Below are 15,231 nucleotides of genomic sequence, written 5' to 3' on the forward strand. Positions count from 1 at the left end.
AAAAGCATTAAAAAAAGGTAAAAGATTGTCCAACAGTCCACTACTTATCACACCAATTCAACTCATCTTTTTGGGTTAGGATTATAATAATAGTCATTAGTAGGCATTTTATGCTAATAATATAGGAATTTTACGGTAGTATATAAGATGTTAATACAAATCAGAAGAAACGTGGTAGTTGATAACTTGATATATGTACTTGGTCCCGACAGAGGGTGAGTAGACACATGTGATATGAACCCTTATTTAGCCTTACAACCCCACCCAATTCGGCAAACACTTGCCATAAACGTCCTCTTCATGTAATCTTAAAGATATTTTTTCATCTCTTTTTTTCTTCTTTTTTTTTGGTCATTGAGATATTTTTCATTTCAGTATGACAAAAAAAAAAAAAAAGTTGTAAAAGTCGATAATGATATCTCCAAACTACAAAAATAATGTAATAACAGAAATAAAGACACAGCCAATGTTGGAGATATTTTTCTTCCAGATATTTTTTTCCCTTTTTAAGTCTCCCTTTTCACGAACCGTCCCTACAAATAATTCAAAAGATTTCCAAGAAATTTCGTAAAAGTTAGGCTTATTCTCTCGCACAAGTATTAAGGTAGAGCATATGAAATGAAACTAAATAAATATAGTTAAAAAGAGTTTTTAAGGTTAGAGTGAACGATGAAGAAGAAGAGAGAGACCTTAAAACGAGGTCGTTTATCAGCGTTGAGTTTTCGGACTTGATACCTTATCTTCTTAGAGAAGAGTCTACTCTGCCTTTTCTCTTTGTACCTTAACACACTTGCTTCTCTTCTCATGTTTCTCTCTTCCTCTATCACTGGAACTTCTCCCCTCTGCATACACACGTTAAATCATTAGTACTGATGTGAATCACTAGTTGTAACTAACTTGCACAACAAGTAAAAGAGTCACACAAAACTAACATAAAAGGAATAGGCCGGAGCTGAAGTATCTGTCCACAGAGGTTTTTGATGATCAGACCAAGCATCGATAATTTCTTGATGGTTCAGATTCAGCTTCAGACCCAACTCTTTGTCTTCGTAATCTGTAGGCTTAGTTTCCCAAAACCCCAGACTTGAGCCTTCTTGATCAGTGCTCAAGCTTTTGTCTTCTTCCCCTGTATCTTCATCTTCGTCTGCTCCCCAGAAATCCCATTTGAGCTCGTGGGAGCAGCTTAAATTGTCAATAGCGATGTCGAATATGCTGTCAAAATCATCTATAGAATGGTCTTGAGATCGAGAGAGAGCATTAATAGACTCGAAGGTTGAAGAAGGTTCTAATTCTTCTTCTTCTTCTTTCTTCGGCAACCTTTGTGTATCCATAAAAAAACTCTTATCTTTTTCTCTCTTTTTTTTTTCTCTTCACTCTAAGGTTTTTTTTTTTCTTTGTAAATCCGTCACCATATGAAACGTTATATATAGATACAATACTTACAGAGGTAGTAGGCGTTGCTTTTAACACTTTTTTATATGTGATGGAATTGATACGACGTTGCATCTTATCCCAAAAGTGATGGAAAAATCGAAAGCTGATTGGTTTTGAGAGTCCAGCTTGGAATTAAATTGTGGGACCTTTTTTTACTGGTCCTTTGGCTCTCACGAGAGACCATTTCACCCATGTTTTTCATCTCTATATTAGTTTCCGAGTCCTAGCCTCCTAGGGGCTTTAGGTGGGAGAGAGCTATAAATATGAATTTTACGAGTATTAATAATGAAAACCACAAAAAGCTTGTTTCTACTTTATTAAGTTGGATTATTTTTTGTCTTCAGCATACAATTAGATAGATAACTCGATAACAACTTACGACTTCAGCATACAATTAGAAAAACGATTTTTGCTCACGATTGTTATACTATTTTTAAATTGCGAAAAGACAAATTCCAACAATTTATTGATTGTAATTCTCTCACTCTGTTGCATTTGGTGATGGAATTCGTTGCTTTAGTCTCGTTTTATATCTGGTTTATGGTTAAATGGGTTGCAGGAGCACTACACTCTATAGCAGCGTTGAATCATTCAGACATAATATATATATATATGAGACAACTTAATTTTCTTCAAACGTATAACCATCAAAAGCGTAACGAATGTGTCAAATCACGAACCCATCCAAAAACAAGATACGCAAATCCGAGAGTACATTAAGCAATCATATGACAAAGTTCAGATGAAATACTACCTTCCCAGCCACCAAACAAAAACAGCCATTAGTCTCGGAGGCACAGACACATACGTCACACCTTAAGCATCAGCAAACCTGCAACAAACATATACAAACTCAACATCATTGCAGTCCTTTATAATAAAATACTCATAAACTTGAAAAGAAGCTATGACGGAAAAATGTACATAGGCTAACTATTTGGGGCCATATTAATCGATGTGAAGACTTTACCCGACGGAGAGTCTATTTCTCGAGATCAATCTTCCTAGCCTAGAGTAGTGTCGTAGTAGTTCAATCTTCATGCTCTTTTCAGAATCCGATAGCGTCTTGCTGCGATGCAGTTGAAGAGAAATTTCAGGAGAGGAGGAAAAAGATAATGATGTAAACAAAGCTGCAAATTTAGATGAAGAAGATAAGCGAAGGTCAGTTCAGAATTGAAAAAAAATCACCATTGTTAGAGTTTTTATTGTTGGAATCAATTAGATATGGTTGCTAAAAAGCTTTACTTATGTATTGGAATTCTGTAACATTTTATTTAAGAAAACAAGATTTCATTTACAATATTGTCTTTTGAAAAGTGTGCTTTCAGAAGTTTAAGTTGCTCTTACAGTTTTGACCAAACTGCCAATTTTTAGGAACAACATTGAGTGCTGTCTTGATTTTGCCATTGCTGGTTTGGATTAGTATTCAAAGTATCTACGGGAACACTTGTTACTTGTGACCTGTGTGGCATATACGTGACATGAGAAATTCAATATTACCAAGTTTTTAGATATTGAATGGTTGAATATTGTTTCTAGAGCAATTACTTCCTGAGTTTTTTAGTTGACTTTTGAAAACGAAAAACTTATTTACTTGAGAGCAAAAACTAGTGTTCTTACTTTTGAAGAAATAAATTTCATTCGAACTTTTGAAAAGGTGATATGGTAACTTTTTTGAATTTTAAAAACCAAAAGCGAAAACACAACTATCTTGAAAAGAATTCATTGCAAATTTTTGTCGGTTATAGAAATTATGTTGGACGAGTTTATTTGGATTTGCTCATAAAGGCATCAATAGGTTAATCTAAGCTCTGAACAAAATAGTGATCTTCAGTAACATCTAAGTGGTAATGTTTAAAATCGAAAGCTAACCTGTAATTTTAATGAACATGAAGTAGCAAAAGGGCAGTAACGGTTGTAGCAGCAATTGCGTCAAACACAACGTGAATCTGGTACTGTATCTCGGATCATCTGAATGCTACGGAGATCTTCCAACCTTCTTTGGTTGCGCTTCTTGATTCCTTCTCTGAACAAATTGCTACCTGTGCAGTATGGATTTTTAGTGTGGTGAGTCTGCCTGGTTCGCATCCTCACTTCTTTGCTCCTCAAGTACTCTGCACCTTGTGCCTGAACTGTTTGTGAATTGAGAATTACTCAGAACAATCAGGTACTTTCTAAGTAACACACTGCTAAAGTTTCTATCCGTTCTGATGGATCACACAATAGTTGTTAGTGGACAGTTTAGAAAATCATCAACTTTCCAACCAGAAGATTTCCATGATCATCTACAACTCAAAGGAAACTCCAATACATTATACATAACTACGATCGCAGAGATACCACTGCATGGAAGGAAATGGAGGATGGGAGTAAAACTACTTTGAAGGTTGAGGGAGTTTAAGATCAACAACTCTTCAAACAAAAATATAATGACAAGAACAAAGCAATACAAAAATCAGAACTCTGTTCCAAGCCATGTACATCATGTTCAAAAGGCACCTTTTTAATGAATGTACCTGAATGTGAAGATGTTAACGAGGCAGCTGAATCCCTTAGTCTCCTTGCGTTCTCAGAAGCATCTAATATTTCAGAAAACTCCTCTGAATTTGGTTCAATACGACTATCCTTCTTAAGGCACAATAGCGCATTTTCATAGGCCTACACCATACCAATGTCGTGTCGTCATAGTAAGGATAAGTCAAAAGCAAATGAAGCGGATATACTCCACAAGCAAATTGGTAAAGCAACATTATGGTCATCCAAACATGAACGTGTTTTAAATGTCCTAGTAAGTTCACTTTCCATTGAGCATGTCAAGAATCTACAAAACTTCATCTGATGTGAATTTCTCACACTGTTACTAAAAGCAACGAGATGTTAGAGTAAGTTTACCTTTCCTGCAATAGAGGGGAATCCATTTTCCATAGATTGGACTGCAAATTTGGTCCATTCTGAATGTGAAACTCTTAACCACAAACAGCTAGGAGACTTGAGCTCCCTCAAATTTAACGCCTCATACCTTATAGCCAAACAATTCTACTCCATATATAAAACAACACACACATATACAAAGCAAAAGAGCACAGCTCAATCAGCAAATCTTCACTCATAGAAGGTAAACGAACCAGAAGCACAAACATAGATTCGAATTTACTTCAAATCGATAAGGAGAGGATACGAACCTCCAAATCACCGATGAGAGCAAAAGCACGAGCGAAGAATTCAAGTACGGAGAGCTTTGCAACGATCGATTCTCCAGAGAGCTCACCGAATATAGCAGCCGATTCAGATCTCATGAAATTTCTCAATCGGGATCTGATCTCTGAAAACGATTTCAAATTCATTGCGACCAGAGACAACTCGAGAATCCGAAGAGTTTCTTCGTCGAACCTGCAAAATCAAATCAATGAGAAGAAAACCCAGTTCTCTAGCCAACATCACAAAAGAGAAATTGGGAGTTCAGGTGATTCGGAGGAATCGAATAAAGTACCGGACCTTCTCTCTTGTATCCGGTTGAGAAAGAGATAAGTCTCATCAACGATCATCTTTCCCAGAGAGACGTTGTGGCGGGTCAAATCTTTTCCGGTGTTTCAAATTTCGATGTAACCTTTTGATTTGACTTTTATGGCGCATTGTTACTCATGGGCCATGAGTCATGGCGGCGTAGTTTTAGAATTATTAAAGGGCCGTGAGCGTGTGTGGACGTTTGGCCCATCAGTAAATTTAGGCATATTAATATAATGGAAGCGATAAGCGAGTGGCCAGGATATTCGGCCCATTAATGTAAACGATGTCGTTGTTCTCCGCGGGTGATAAGGACTCACTTATTAGGGTTTTTTTTTTTTTTTTTTTTTTTTTTTTTTTTTTTTTTTTTTTTTGGGTTTGTGAAGGCAAATAGCTAATTCCTTCCACCGGACGATTCGACAAAAAATGGTGAAAGGACGTCAAGGAGAATCTGTCAGGTTATTATCTTCTATTTTCTCTGATTCAGTACTCGCTATTGCTTCTCGTTTTAAATCTCTTTTAACCTTTTTTTCCATTAAGGCTTTAATTAAGTTCTTGCGTCACTCAATTTTGTTTTCTATGATGCAGACTCTATGTCAGAGGTACCATACTTGGGTACAAAAGGTACGCCATTGTTTACAAATTTGTTGTGTTTCTAATAATCTTGGGTAAAACATCTTAGTAGAATTTGTGACCTTGGACTAGTTTAGTTGCGTTGCGTATTGGATCTTAAGATAATGATTTTGCTTATTGTTATCACCCAAAAACAAACAGAACCACTTGTCCACTTATCTTCTTGTGGTTTGATCACGAGCTTAAATATTTGCTTTGGAATTGGGTATATAAAACAGTCAAAACACACTATAATTAAGTGTGTTATAGTTTCTCAAGTGTTGTTGTTGTTGTTGTTGTTGTTGTTTATGGTTTGTCATTAGTCAGAATTGTGTTCTTAAGATGCTCTGTGGGTTAATATGCGTAGGTCGAAGTCTAACCAGTACCCAAACACGTCCCTGATCCAAGTCGAAGGAGTTAACACGACAGAGGAAGTGGGATGGTACAAAGGTAAACGAATGGCTTACATCTACAAGGCCAAGACAAAGAAGAACGGCAGTCACTACCGATGCATCTGGGGAAAAGTCACAAGGCCGCATGGTAACAGTGGTGTGGTTCGAGCCAAATTCACCTCAAACTTGCCTCCTAAATCAATGGTAAGTCGAATGATTCCCTTAATATGTTTGTATACCTTAGCTTTTGTTGTTATTTGTTTTGGGCTCTAATACAAGTTTGGTGATTTTTTCCGCAGGGAGATAGAGTAAGAGTGTTCATGTATCCGAGCAACATCTAGATCTTTGTGTATCTCATCAACTGATGGTTTTTTGTTTGCAAAACCTTATCACTGAGACCTTCTCTTCTTTATTATTTGACTCTTTTTATATTCAAAAGTTTTGGAGCAACACAATGGTTTAAACGAAGCCTTGGCTACTAGTGAACTGTGCTTGAGCTACGGACAATTTGGAAGCAGTTTTTACATATTAAATAGACGACAGAAACGAGACACGTGGCTTTTGAAGCTACACGTGTTAGTAATTAATTATTGGTATTGGCTCCATTAGCAATGTAAGCATTGACGTGCACCACCAAACTATCGAGTTTCAAGATATTTTTACTGAGTGGTATTTAAAAAAGGCGACGAAGGCAAAGAGACATCGAAAACCTTTGATTGGCATCCATGGCGTCGATACAGAGCAAGCTTCCTGTTCTCATAGTCTGCTACGTTATTCTTCTCGGCTATGCATCATCGTCATCATTATCATCTGAAATATCTCTTCCATCTTCATCTCCGAAGGTCTCCTTGGGCTTGTACTATGAGTCTCTCTGTCCGTATTGCTCATCCTTCATAGTGAACCACCTCACGAAGCTCTTCGAAGACGATCTCATATCAATCGTCGATCTTCATCTCTCTCCGTGGGGTAATACCAAGCTCCTCCCCGATAACGTCACTACTGTTTGCCAGGTCCTCCTTACTTCTTCGTTTTCTTCGATTTAGGAATTCTATATCTCCGATTCGATTGAATTAAGCGTTAATTTTATGAAATCGGTATTTTTGATGTTGTGTGCATCTGAGATTTGATAAATTGGTATTTTTGATGTTGTGTGCATCTTAGATTTGATAAATTGGTATTATATATTTCTGCAGCACGGGGCATTTGAATGCTTCTTGGATACAGTAGAAGCTTGTGCGATTGATGCTTGGCCTAAATTGGTATGTGTGATGATGAGATCTGATTGTCCCTGTCACAAGTTGAAACATTGACTTTCATTTGGTGAGGCATAGTTGTGTGATAACTGCAAAGTTCGTCACTTTTTGATTGCAGAGTGATCATTTCCCCTTCATCTACTGTGTCGAGAAGTTGGTGACTGAACACAAGTTTGACAAGTGGGAGACGTGTTACGAGAAGCTCAATCTCAACTCAAAACCTGTTGCCGATTGTCTCAGCAGTGGACATGGAAACAAGGTTAGTAGTCCCTCCTCTTTGTGCATCTTGCTTCGCTGCATATTCTTGTTGCTGATTGCTTTTTAATGGAATGGTGGTGTTGCCTGATTTAGCAAGGAGTATAGATGGATGTCATGAACAGTTTTATAGGCCGACTCTTACTTATGTGATTTATCATGTTGTTGTTTTGAAACTTCTGGGTTATAATTTACTGACTTGTGCATTCAGTTTCTAATCTATTTATTTGCTGCAGCTTGCGTTGCACTATGCCGCAGAAACAAAGGCACTTCAGCCTCCTCATGAATACGTACCCTGGGTAGTTGTGGATGGTCGGCCACTTTATGAGGTTCGTTTAGTATGCTTCTTTTCACTATCTGCTGAAGTACTGAATTCTTAACCTTAACCAGTTCACTCTCTCTCACTCCTCATGCGTGAATGATATCGTTATTATTCAGTTGTCAGTCAGTGAGACTTTAGATAAGCGTTCATTCCATGGATTGGGTTGGTCTTTCTATGATAAATGAATGTTCTGGTTTCCAAATGTGAAACCTCCTTGTTCTTGTGAGTTAGGTGGGCTTAGGCAGTTACAAAGCAGGGTATACTCTTTAGCTGTGGTCAGCATAGGAGAAGTGGAATTGCCCCTAGGCTTGTAGGCAAAAGCTGATGAGAACTGAACTGTCTTGAGGAACAAGCAGTTGATTATTATTACCTGTTGCCTATTGGGATGGTCCAGTTCGCTTTCATTCAAATCCTCTTCACAAAATGCATCCACTTTTAAGAAGTTTTAGATTCTCTTGATCTATGAAGATTGAATGCGCTGCATAATAACCCATTAATCAGTGGGAAAAGGAGTTCTCTGTATGTGTTTGTGCTCGGTGTTTCTTGTCTTTGAACCTAACGTTGTTGTCTTTTTCTCCTTTGCTGCAGGAATATGAAAACTTCATAAGCTACATCTGCAAGGCTTACAAAGGTAATAAAGTGCCTGGTGCCTGCGCCAAATATTCATCTGACAACTTCATTCGCAGTTTCAAATTGAAACGCTTCCCTCTGGTTTGCCGGAAAGGAGTTAATAAGATGTCGGATATGTTGGAACGTATCAAAACATCTTTATCGTCATACGTCAACACTGCAGGCCTGCTATAAACCCTTTTCCAGTTTCTTTTTACCTATGTATCAACACACCCTGAAAAGCTATCTAGATTCTGAAATCCAAATGTATCAGAATTGTATGTTTGTTCACAACCTTTAAAGAATCATAGTAGTAGTCCTATGTATCAGAATGTATGATTGTTCACAACTTTTGAAGAATCACATTAGTTTTATTTATTTGTGCTATTATTACTAGACTAGTTGCAGTACTTAATTTAGACGATTTCGGTTTTAACTTTGATAAAAGTTGGTTCAGACGGATTTAGTTTTCGATTTTTCGGTTCGGTGATGTTGTAGACTATCACTAGTAGGAAAGTAGCCTACAACTCTATAAGGGTTGAATATGGAACAGTACTGAGACCGTGACCCACTACTAACTTCGACGTTGACCATGAACATCAGAATCTCGAAATAAAGTTTAAATTTATACATCACAATTGATAGGTATATAAACAAGAGCAATCTAGACTTCAACCCTTTCTATCCAATTCAAACGATTAGACATAAAGAAAAAACTTTCCTCATACGTGTATACTAACAATTATTGGAGCTCAGAGAACTGACTACTTCAGCCTAGTAAATTTGGCTTATTAATCTAATTCGTCTCCCTCTAGTTCTAAATCTGAACGTTGCCACATTCATTGAATACTTCTGAATTAATATCCAAAATTACCATTTTAAATGTATGTTTTAATACTTAGTAACAATTTGGAAAGAAGTTTATATATGAAACTTAATATAAATGTGGTATTATAAAAAGCAGAAACAATGATTTGTTCTTTCTCGACCGGAGGTCCGTTGCGGAAGGAGATAACAATAAAAAAAATATACCATGACATGAGTTTGAATCGAATAAGTAGATCGTTCATTAGTTTTTGAGGGATGGCTAACTGATACTGAAAGGTCCATCGTCCATGTATTTCTCTAGACTTCTATTCTCGATCAAAATGAAATGTAATTAATGTAGCTGATTGATTACAACCTTACAGGTATAATCATTAATTAAAATAGGATAAAATAGTGTGGCATGGCTGCTAGCTCGTCTTTATCAAAGCCCATGTGATTAGGAACAAAACAAATTCGGATAATGATTTGGAAGGACCACTAATTCTGAGCTATCATATATATAGGGGAAACAATGTCTCGAAATACATAGACTCGTAATGCAAACGATAAGAGTGCATATATATAGGCTAGGACGACTTTTACATGATATTAAAATTATCACAAGCTAAGAATGTTCACGAAAAACAGTATACAATCTCATAATGGTCAACCAAAAAATACGTCATTACTGACGACGGGAAAAAGAAAACACTACTTACATTACTTCACCATTGTGCATTACTCTATGACTATGACTTCATTGGACCAGACTAAAGTATTTGAACATTGCATTGTTTCTTAAAACCCCATTAGCTCTAATCGACATTATTATAGTTGCTATAATTGTTTTCTAAGACAAAATCTAATCATTGAATTGTAACAATAGAAATTTAGTTTATAGATTTCGTTAGCTAATTTACAACTATGGTCTGACGACGAATATAATAACAAACGAACACATAAGCTAAGGGGTTAAAAGGTAAAAAAGGGTTGAAGAACACATGTGTGGAATGACACGTATAAGGACACAGTGAACACGAGGCCTATGTCGGTCGGAAATAGTGGCAAACAATACTGTCTCAAGAGTCACGATCTTGGTCTCTTCGTGTGACTTTTACCATTTATCCAAGGTTATTTCCGTACACGTGCGTCTGTACGTATATGGAAGAACATGTATATACGTACACCTATCTACTACTCATATGAGGCTAAAGAGTGTGAGGATTGGAACATATATATGTACGTGCGCAGACACGCAGATGTGATATAACAAGGCATTGATATGAATAATGAATTAAGTACAGTTAACATTCATATACGTTTTATACAGTCCGCTAAGAGCATCTCTATTACACATCATTTTCCAATGTAGATTATTGCGGCATCAAGAAAATAGTTAGTAATGTGATGGTACATCTCTATTACACATCATTTTCCAATGTAGATTATTGCGGCATCAAGAAAATAGTTAGTAATGTGATGGTACATTATTGCGGCATCAAGAAAATAGTTAGTAATGTGATTTGTATACGTTATATACCTGCACAGACTAATCAACGTCGTATATATATTTTTTGATCAACAACAACAAACAAAAAACGTATATACGCAACGCAAGGCTGAACAACTGCACCTCTCTTTTTTCATCTGTCGCTTAACTTAATCAGTCTCTTCGGTTCTTCTTCTTCGCTGATGATCTCTAAACTCTTCAAGAAATTTTTAAATTGAATTCTCATGGTTATTACCAAGATACCAGTTGATTAGAAAAGTAAGTTTATGATCTATACATAATTCATATAGAAAATATATTATATTAAAAATCAAATCTCGTGATTGTGTTTCAATGATAACGTTTTAATCAGAATCGAAAAGTAAGACCAACACATAATTCATATAGAAAGTATATTATATGAGAAAAAACCCGCATTAGTCTTTGAAAGTGTGTGGTCCGATTTTACAAGAAACTAAAATCAAGACATTATACTGCATCAAATTAAAGATCCAATGAACTAAAAATAAAATACAGTTAAAAACCTCCGATCCATTCTCTGTTTTAATATATAGTATATGTTTTCACGATCAACTCAAAGAAAAGATTAATAATCAGTTACCTTGGAACAAAGGAAGGTTGAGTGTGAGTTCCATACAGACCATATATATAAATAATTGTATATATAATTTATAAACCAAAGAAAACCCTATAATAATATACTATAGAGTATATATATATAATTTAATTAAGGTGGTACGGGGACAGACGGAGCACCGACGACGTTACAAGCGTCGCCGTCACTTTGTCTGGAAGAAGCGACGTCAAGTCTAACGGTGGTGACAGTTGGTGGGCGTTTCCGTTTCTTTTTCTCGTAAGGGATCCCGCGGGCCTTGGCCTGACTCTCTCTGACTTCCCTCAAGTAAATCCTGACCGCACGTGCGGCGAACGGGTTCGAATCGGGCCGTCCACCGTTCTCCTCGTAGGCAGCTCTCAGCCGTCCGATGAGAGCATCGAGAGATCCCCAGGCTTGCTTGAGAGGGCAGGAGCAAGGAGACGGAGGCTGCTGATGGCCGAAGTAAGGACAAGCCGCCACGTGGACTTTGGTCTTGCCGAACTGATCAAGGTACTTGAGGAACTCGATCACGTGCGCTCCGCTACACCGTGACAGGGCGAGAGGCGGCTTGTGGTTCTTGAGGTACTGCAAGAAGGTGTTCCAGTCGCGACGCTTCTGTGACTCATACCTGCTAGGCGTAGCCGGTGGCGAAGAGACGAAAGATGGACCTGCCGGGTCGTCTCCTCTTACCGGGTCGGATCGTTGTGACCCGGAATCCACCGATTCCATTAGGGTTTTTTTTCTTGTGTGCGTTTGATTTAGCGTTGAGTTTTGAGAATAGAGAAAGGATCGATAACTTTTTAGTGTTTAGTTAAAAGAGAGAGAGATAAAGAGAGAGAAAGAGTGTGAAGCTTTGTTATTAGGTTTTGGGGTTTTATTTATTTAATTGTTCAAAACAGACAAAAAAAAAAAAGATATAAGAGGAAGAAGAAAAAAAAAAACAGAGGGGTTTGGGCTGAATAGTGTGAATTGTGAAAAGAAGAAGGAGAAGAAGAAACTAAATCACGTGGTCATGACCCTACTCACAGGCCACTTGACACTTTTTACTATTCTATTTAGGTCAAGTGTGGACCTTTGCTTATATCTTAAAAACATTTTTTTAAAAATTAATAATGAATACCACTATTATTAGGGAATATTATTTTCTAGTGTTATTGGAATTATAAACCAATCAAGAATTGCAAGTATGGAAGTCAGATCTGAATTATTAGTTTTTGTATGTATTTTAAATAATCTCATGCTTTGTTGTTTATATTAATTTTTTCATATAATGAATGTTAATTAAATATTTAGAGTAGATTTTGTGATGAGATAGCCAATAACATGCATCAACTCAAACCATGGAAAGAAACATATGCAAATGCTGTTGTGATTTTAATCTCTCACAAATATATGCGCTACGAATACTAAAAAATCGTACTTGATGTACAGTTTATGTTTAGCCAAACATGTCAAATATATAATATATATATATATATATATATATGTATGTTAGTAACGCTTTCTAGATCTGAAGTTTCTGTAGTAAAAAGTAAATAAATAAAAAAGAAAATTATACTTTTGGTGTACTGATGAATTGATGATGATCGAAATCTGTAGGTATAACACCCTATTTCCTTTGATATATATTTTCGTTTTGGTATTTCTCTAAATATCTAATCACTCAAATGCATGTGAAACCATTTATATAGTTATATCTCAATATAAATTTACAATGTTGCAAGAACCGTCATTATATTTCTATCAAATTGCTTGTATATATATATTTGTTAAGCAGAAAAAAGAAAGATGAAGGGTACGGTTATGCATGTCGTTTTTATAGATATGTGACACAAATATGGAAAAAGTTCATCTATTTTGTCTTTTAATTTAAACGAGAGATGGTAGGTATTATCATTGCGCTGGTCGTTAACATATCAAATCGTATGTTAGAAAAAAAAAACATTATAATCGAATACACACTCGAACCTCTGAATCTTGGTAGTATTAGTGAATGAATGATTCCCAAAAGCAATTCACTTATATATGGTTTTGATTTTTGATCTGAAATTTCTTATAGTTAGCAAATTAACCTACATTCAACGTACGAATGTATTTTTATTTTTTTGGTTTGTACCAGGCAATACCGAATTCGCTCGTTCAAAACGCATCTGATTACATATTATAAAGATGGACCACATTGGTTGAGCGAGTGATATCAATGAAAGGACTAGTTATTTGGAATCTGACAAACATAAAAGTTGGAAAACTCAGAGTCGAGTACATCTCCACCATCCAAATTTGGCAAAATTATAAAAACCTATTTGGTCCCACCCTGCACTACATATGCGTACGTGCGTGTGTGCCTTCAAATTATTTTCTTGCAGAGACTTGTAGAAGTCACATAGAAAACATCTTCACACTTACCTTGTACTCCCGTTTTTTACAGCTTCCAAAAAGTATAGAGATATATCATAGGACGTGACAGTACTGATCGAGCGATACTGATTGGATTCAGTATATTACCCTAACCCTAGTTTAAAAAAAAAATATTATATATCAAAAAGGTTTCGGTAGGTCAAACTAGCATGAATTCGTATTTTCACTATTTCTCAAACTAATTGATCATACTTTATTCTTTATGACATATTGACATCAATCAATGAGTTCGATATATGGCTGCAGTTAGTATAAAAAGTAAACATAGTTTAGACTGCCATTTCCTCAGTGTATTGTTGTCTGTATTTTAGTTTAGAATGCATTGCTGTTGTTGCTGTTTGTTTTATCCAGTAGTAAACTCAATTAGAGATTAGGTACTGTCTTTTTGAACATATATATACACAATAGCATGGTATGCCCATTGATAGGACAGGACGTCTTGATCTCTTATATATGGATTTTTTCTTGAATCGGAATGCACTGCGTTAATTTTCAAGATTCTTGCAAGTATGACAACCTACTTAAAGAGGGTTATGACTATTTATAGTAACTTTTTGCCTGATAGCGTTCTATTCTGCGAGCGCCGGACACTAGCCAAATGAAAAAGGTAAGACATGATTTACATATACATAAAGCTATTTTCACATCAGCTCATATCTTTACGATATATATATATTATTGTATTATACATGCATGGCTTAAATTTTAGAATTTTTAATTAGCTTAAATTTTACTAGTTATAGTTCTAATACATAATTAAAACAAGTAATGATATCATGTAAAGAGAGGTCGTCTAATACAAAAACTCAACAGCAGCTGGATATGTTGAGAAAACAAAAGAACAAAAGGATCCGATGCCTATTTTTGTCTACCACTATGGATATTAAGGAGGACATAGAAGTCAATGTTGCAGCCCCCACAATGTGTTGATGAACAATAGAATATATGAGTAAGAATGACAAACTTAAATTCAAATAATTGGTTGGTGGCTTGGTGCTTACGACCCACCACCCACACACATCAATAGCTTTATAACGACTATTCAATCTCATTAATTTGTTTCCCTGGTGGATGGTGATAAATGATCATATCATACGATCGATTTTTTTTGTCTTTCCAAAACTTATCACAGCTGCCTGTCTCAAAAGGATTCTCATATGAGAATTCGGAATTTAAGACTGACTTTTGAAACGTTCTGAAAACTGTGAATTTCTTTATACAATAATTGCTAGATAAATATTTCTTCATTTTTTACGTATTAGTAACATATAAATATATTTATATCGCAGATGGTCCCGTAGCTCAGTTGGTTAGAGCGTTGGTCTTATGAGCCGAAGGTCGCGGGTTCGAGCCCCGCCGGGACCATATTTTCAGTATTTATTTGACCCTTATTTTGGTGACCATCATTACACGTTTTTTTTTTTTTTTTTTCGAAAACCATTACACGTTCTTAACAAACAATAACCTTTTTCTCAGTTGTCAATTGTATATAACGTAGTTTCTAACATTTTACTAGCACA

At 36.0% G+C, this 15,231-nt stretch overlaps 5 protein-coding genes and 1 non-coding gene across 11 annotated transcripts; 3 read left to right on the forward strand and 3 right to left on the reverse strand.

Annotated features, from left to right (window-relative positions):
• Positions 1-394: 394 nt before the first annotated feature.
• Positions 395-1,390, reverse strand: LOC17900154 (zinc finger protein CONSTANS-LIKE 6). Of its 3 annotated transcripts, none has more exons than XM_023776909.1 (3): positions 933-1,390; positions 736-842; positions 395-533 (listed from the first exon to the last, which is right to left on the reverse strand). In XM_023776909.1, exons 1-3 carry the CDS (start codon positions 1,329-1,331, stop codon positions 521-523), a joined length of 519 nt encoding a protein of 172 aa, XP_023632677.1. In that variant the 5' UTR covers positions 1,332-1,390; the 3' UTR covers positions 395-520. The 3 variants fall into 3 exon arrangements, with proteins under 3 accessions (XP_023632677.1, XP_023632676.1, XP_006305953.1); XM_023776908.1 differs by having other exon boundaries at positions 690-842; XM_006305891.2 differs by lacking the exon at positions 395-533 and having other exon boundaries at positions 540-842.
• A 655-nt stretch (positions 1,391-2,045) lies between these two features.
• LOC17900099 lies at positions 2,046-5,012 on the reverse strand. 4 transcript variants are annotated; one of them, XM_023776815.1, is made up of 8 exons: positions 4,930-5,012; positions 4,617-4,824; positions 4,327-4,470; positions 3,951-4,092; positions 3,307-3,566; positions 2,782-2,895; positions 2,405-2,503; positions 2,046-2,266 (listed from the first exon to the last, which is right to left on the reverse strand). In XM_023776815.1, the coding sequence occupies exons 1-5, from the start codon at positions 4,977-4,979 to the stop codon at positions 3,367-3,369; spliced, it is 744 nt and encodes a 247-aa protein (XP_023632583.1). In that variant the 5' UTR covers positions 4,980-5,012; the 3' UTR covers positions 2,046-2,266; positions 2,405-2,503; positions 2,782-2,895; positions 3,307-3,366. The 4 variants fall into 4 exon arrangements, with proteins under 4 accessions (XP_023632583.1, XP_023632581.1, XP_023632582.1 ...); XM_023776813.1 differs by having other exon boundaries at positions 2,405-2,564; XM_023776814.1 differs by lacking the exon at positions 2,782-2,895.
• A 240-nt stretch (positions 5,013-5,252) lies between these two features.
• Positions 5,253-6,373, forward strand: LOC111828593 (60S ribosomal protein L35a-1). Its single transcript, XM_023776905.1, has 4 exons — positions 5,253-5,396; positions 5,527-5,562; positions 5,918-6,146; positions 6,242-6,373. The coding sequence occupies exons 1-4, from the start codon at positions 5,365-5,367 to the stop codon at positions 6,281-6,283; spliced, it is 339 nt and encodes a 112-aa protein (XP_023632673.1). The 5' UTR covers positions 5,253-5,364; the 3' UTR covers positions 6,284-6,373.
• Positions 6,374-6,592: 219 nt separating this feature from the next.
• On the forward strand, positions 6,593-8,774 carry LOC17899086 (gamma-interferon-inducible lysosomal thiol reductase). The gene is made up of 5 exons (XM_023776903.1): positions 6,593-6,952; positions 7,136-7,201; positions 7,314-7,454; positions 7,687-7,779; positions 8,361-8,774. The coding sequence occupies exons 1-5, from the start codon at positions 6,668-6,670 to the stop codon at positions 8,574-8,576; spliced, it is 801 nt and encodes a 266-aa protein (XP_023632671.1). The 5' UTR covers positions 6,593-6,667; the 3' UTR covers positions 8,577-8,774.
• Positions 8,775-10,695: 1,921 nt separating this feature from the next.
• On the reverse strand, positions 10,696-12,164 carry LOC17899666 (protein LIGHT-DEPENDENT SHORT HYPOCOTYLS 6). Its single transcript, XM_006303294.2, has one exon. The coding sequence runs from the start codon at positions 12,020-12,022 to the stop codon at positions 11,426-11,428; it is 597 nt and encodes a 198-aa protein (XP_006303356.1). The 5' UTR covers positions 12,023-12,164; the 3' UTR covers positions 10,696-11,425.
• A 2,838-nt stretch (positions 12,165-15,002) lies between these two features.
• On the forward strand, positions 15,003-15,076 carry TRNAI-UAU. Its single transcript has one exon. It is a non-coding gene; the product is annotated as a tRNA-Ile (tRNA).
• The last annotated feature ends 155 nt before the right edge of the window (positions 15,077-15,231 follow it).

Source organism: Capsella rubella, unplaced genomic scaffold (genome assembly GCF_000375325.1).
Source record: "Capsella rubella cultivar Monte Gargano unplaced genomic scaffold, Caprub1_0 scaffold_1, whole genome shotgun sequence".
In the NCBI taxonomy this organism is placed as follows: Eukaryota; Viridiplantae; Streptophyta; class Magnoliopsida; order Brassicales; family Brassicaceae; genus Capsella; species Capsella rubella.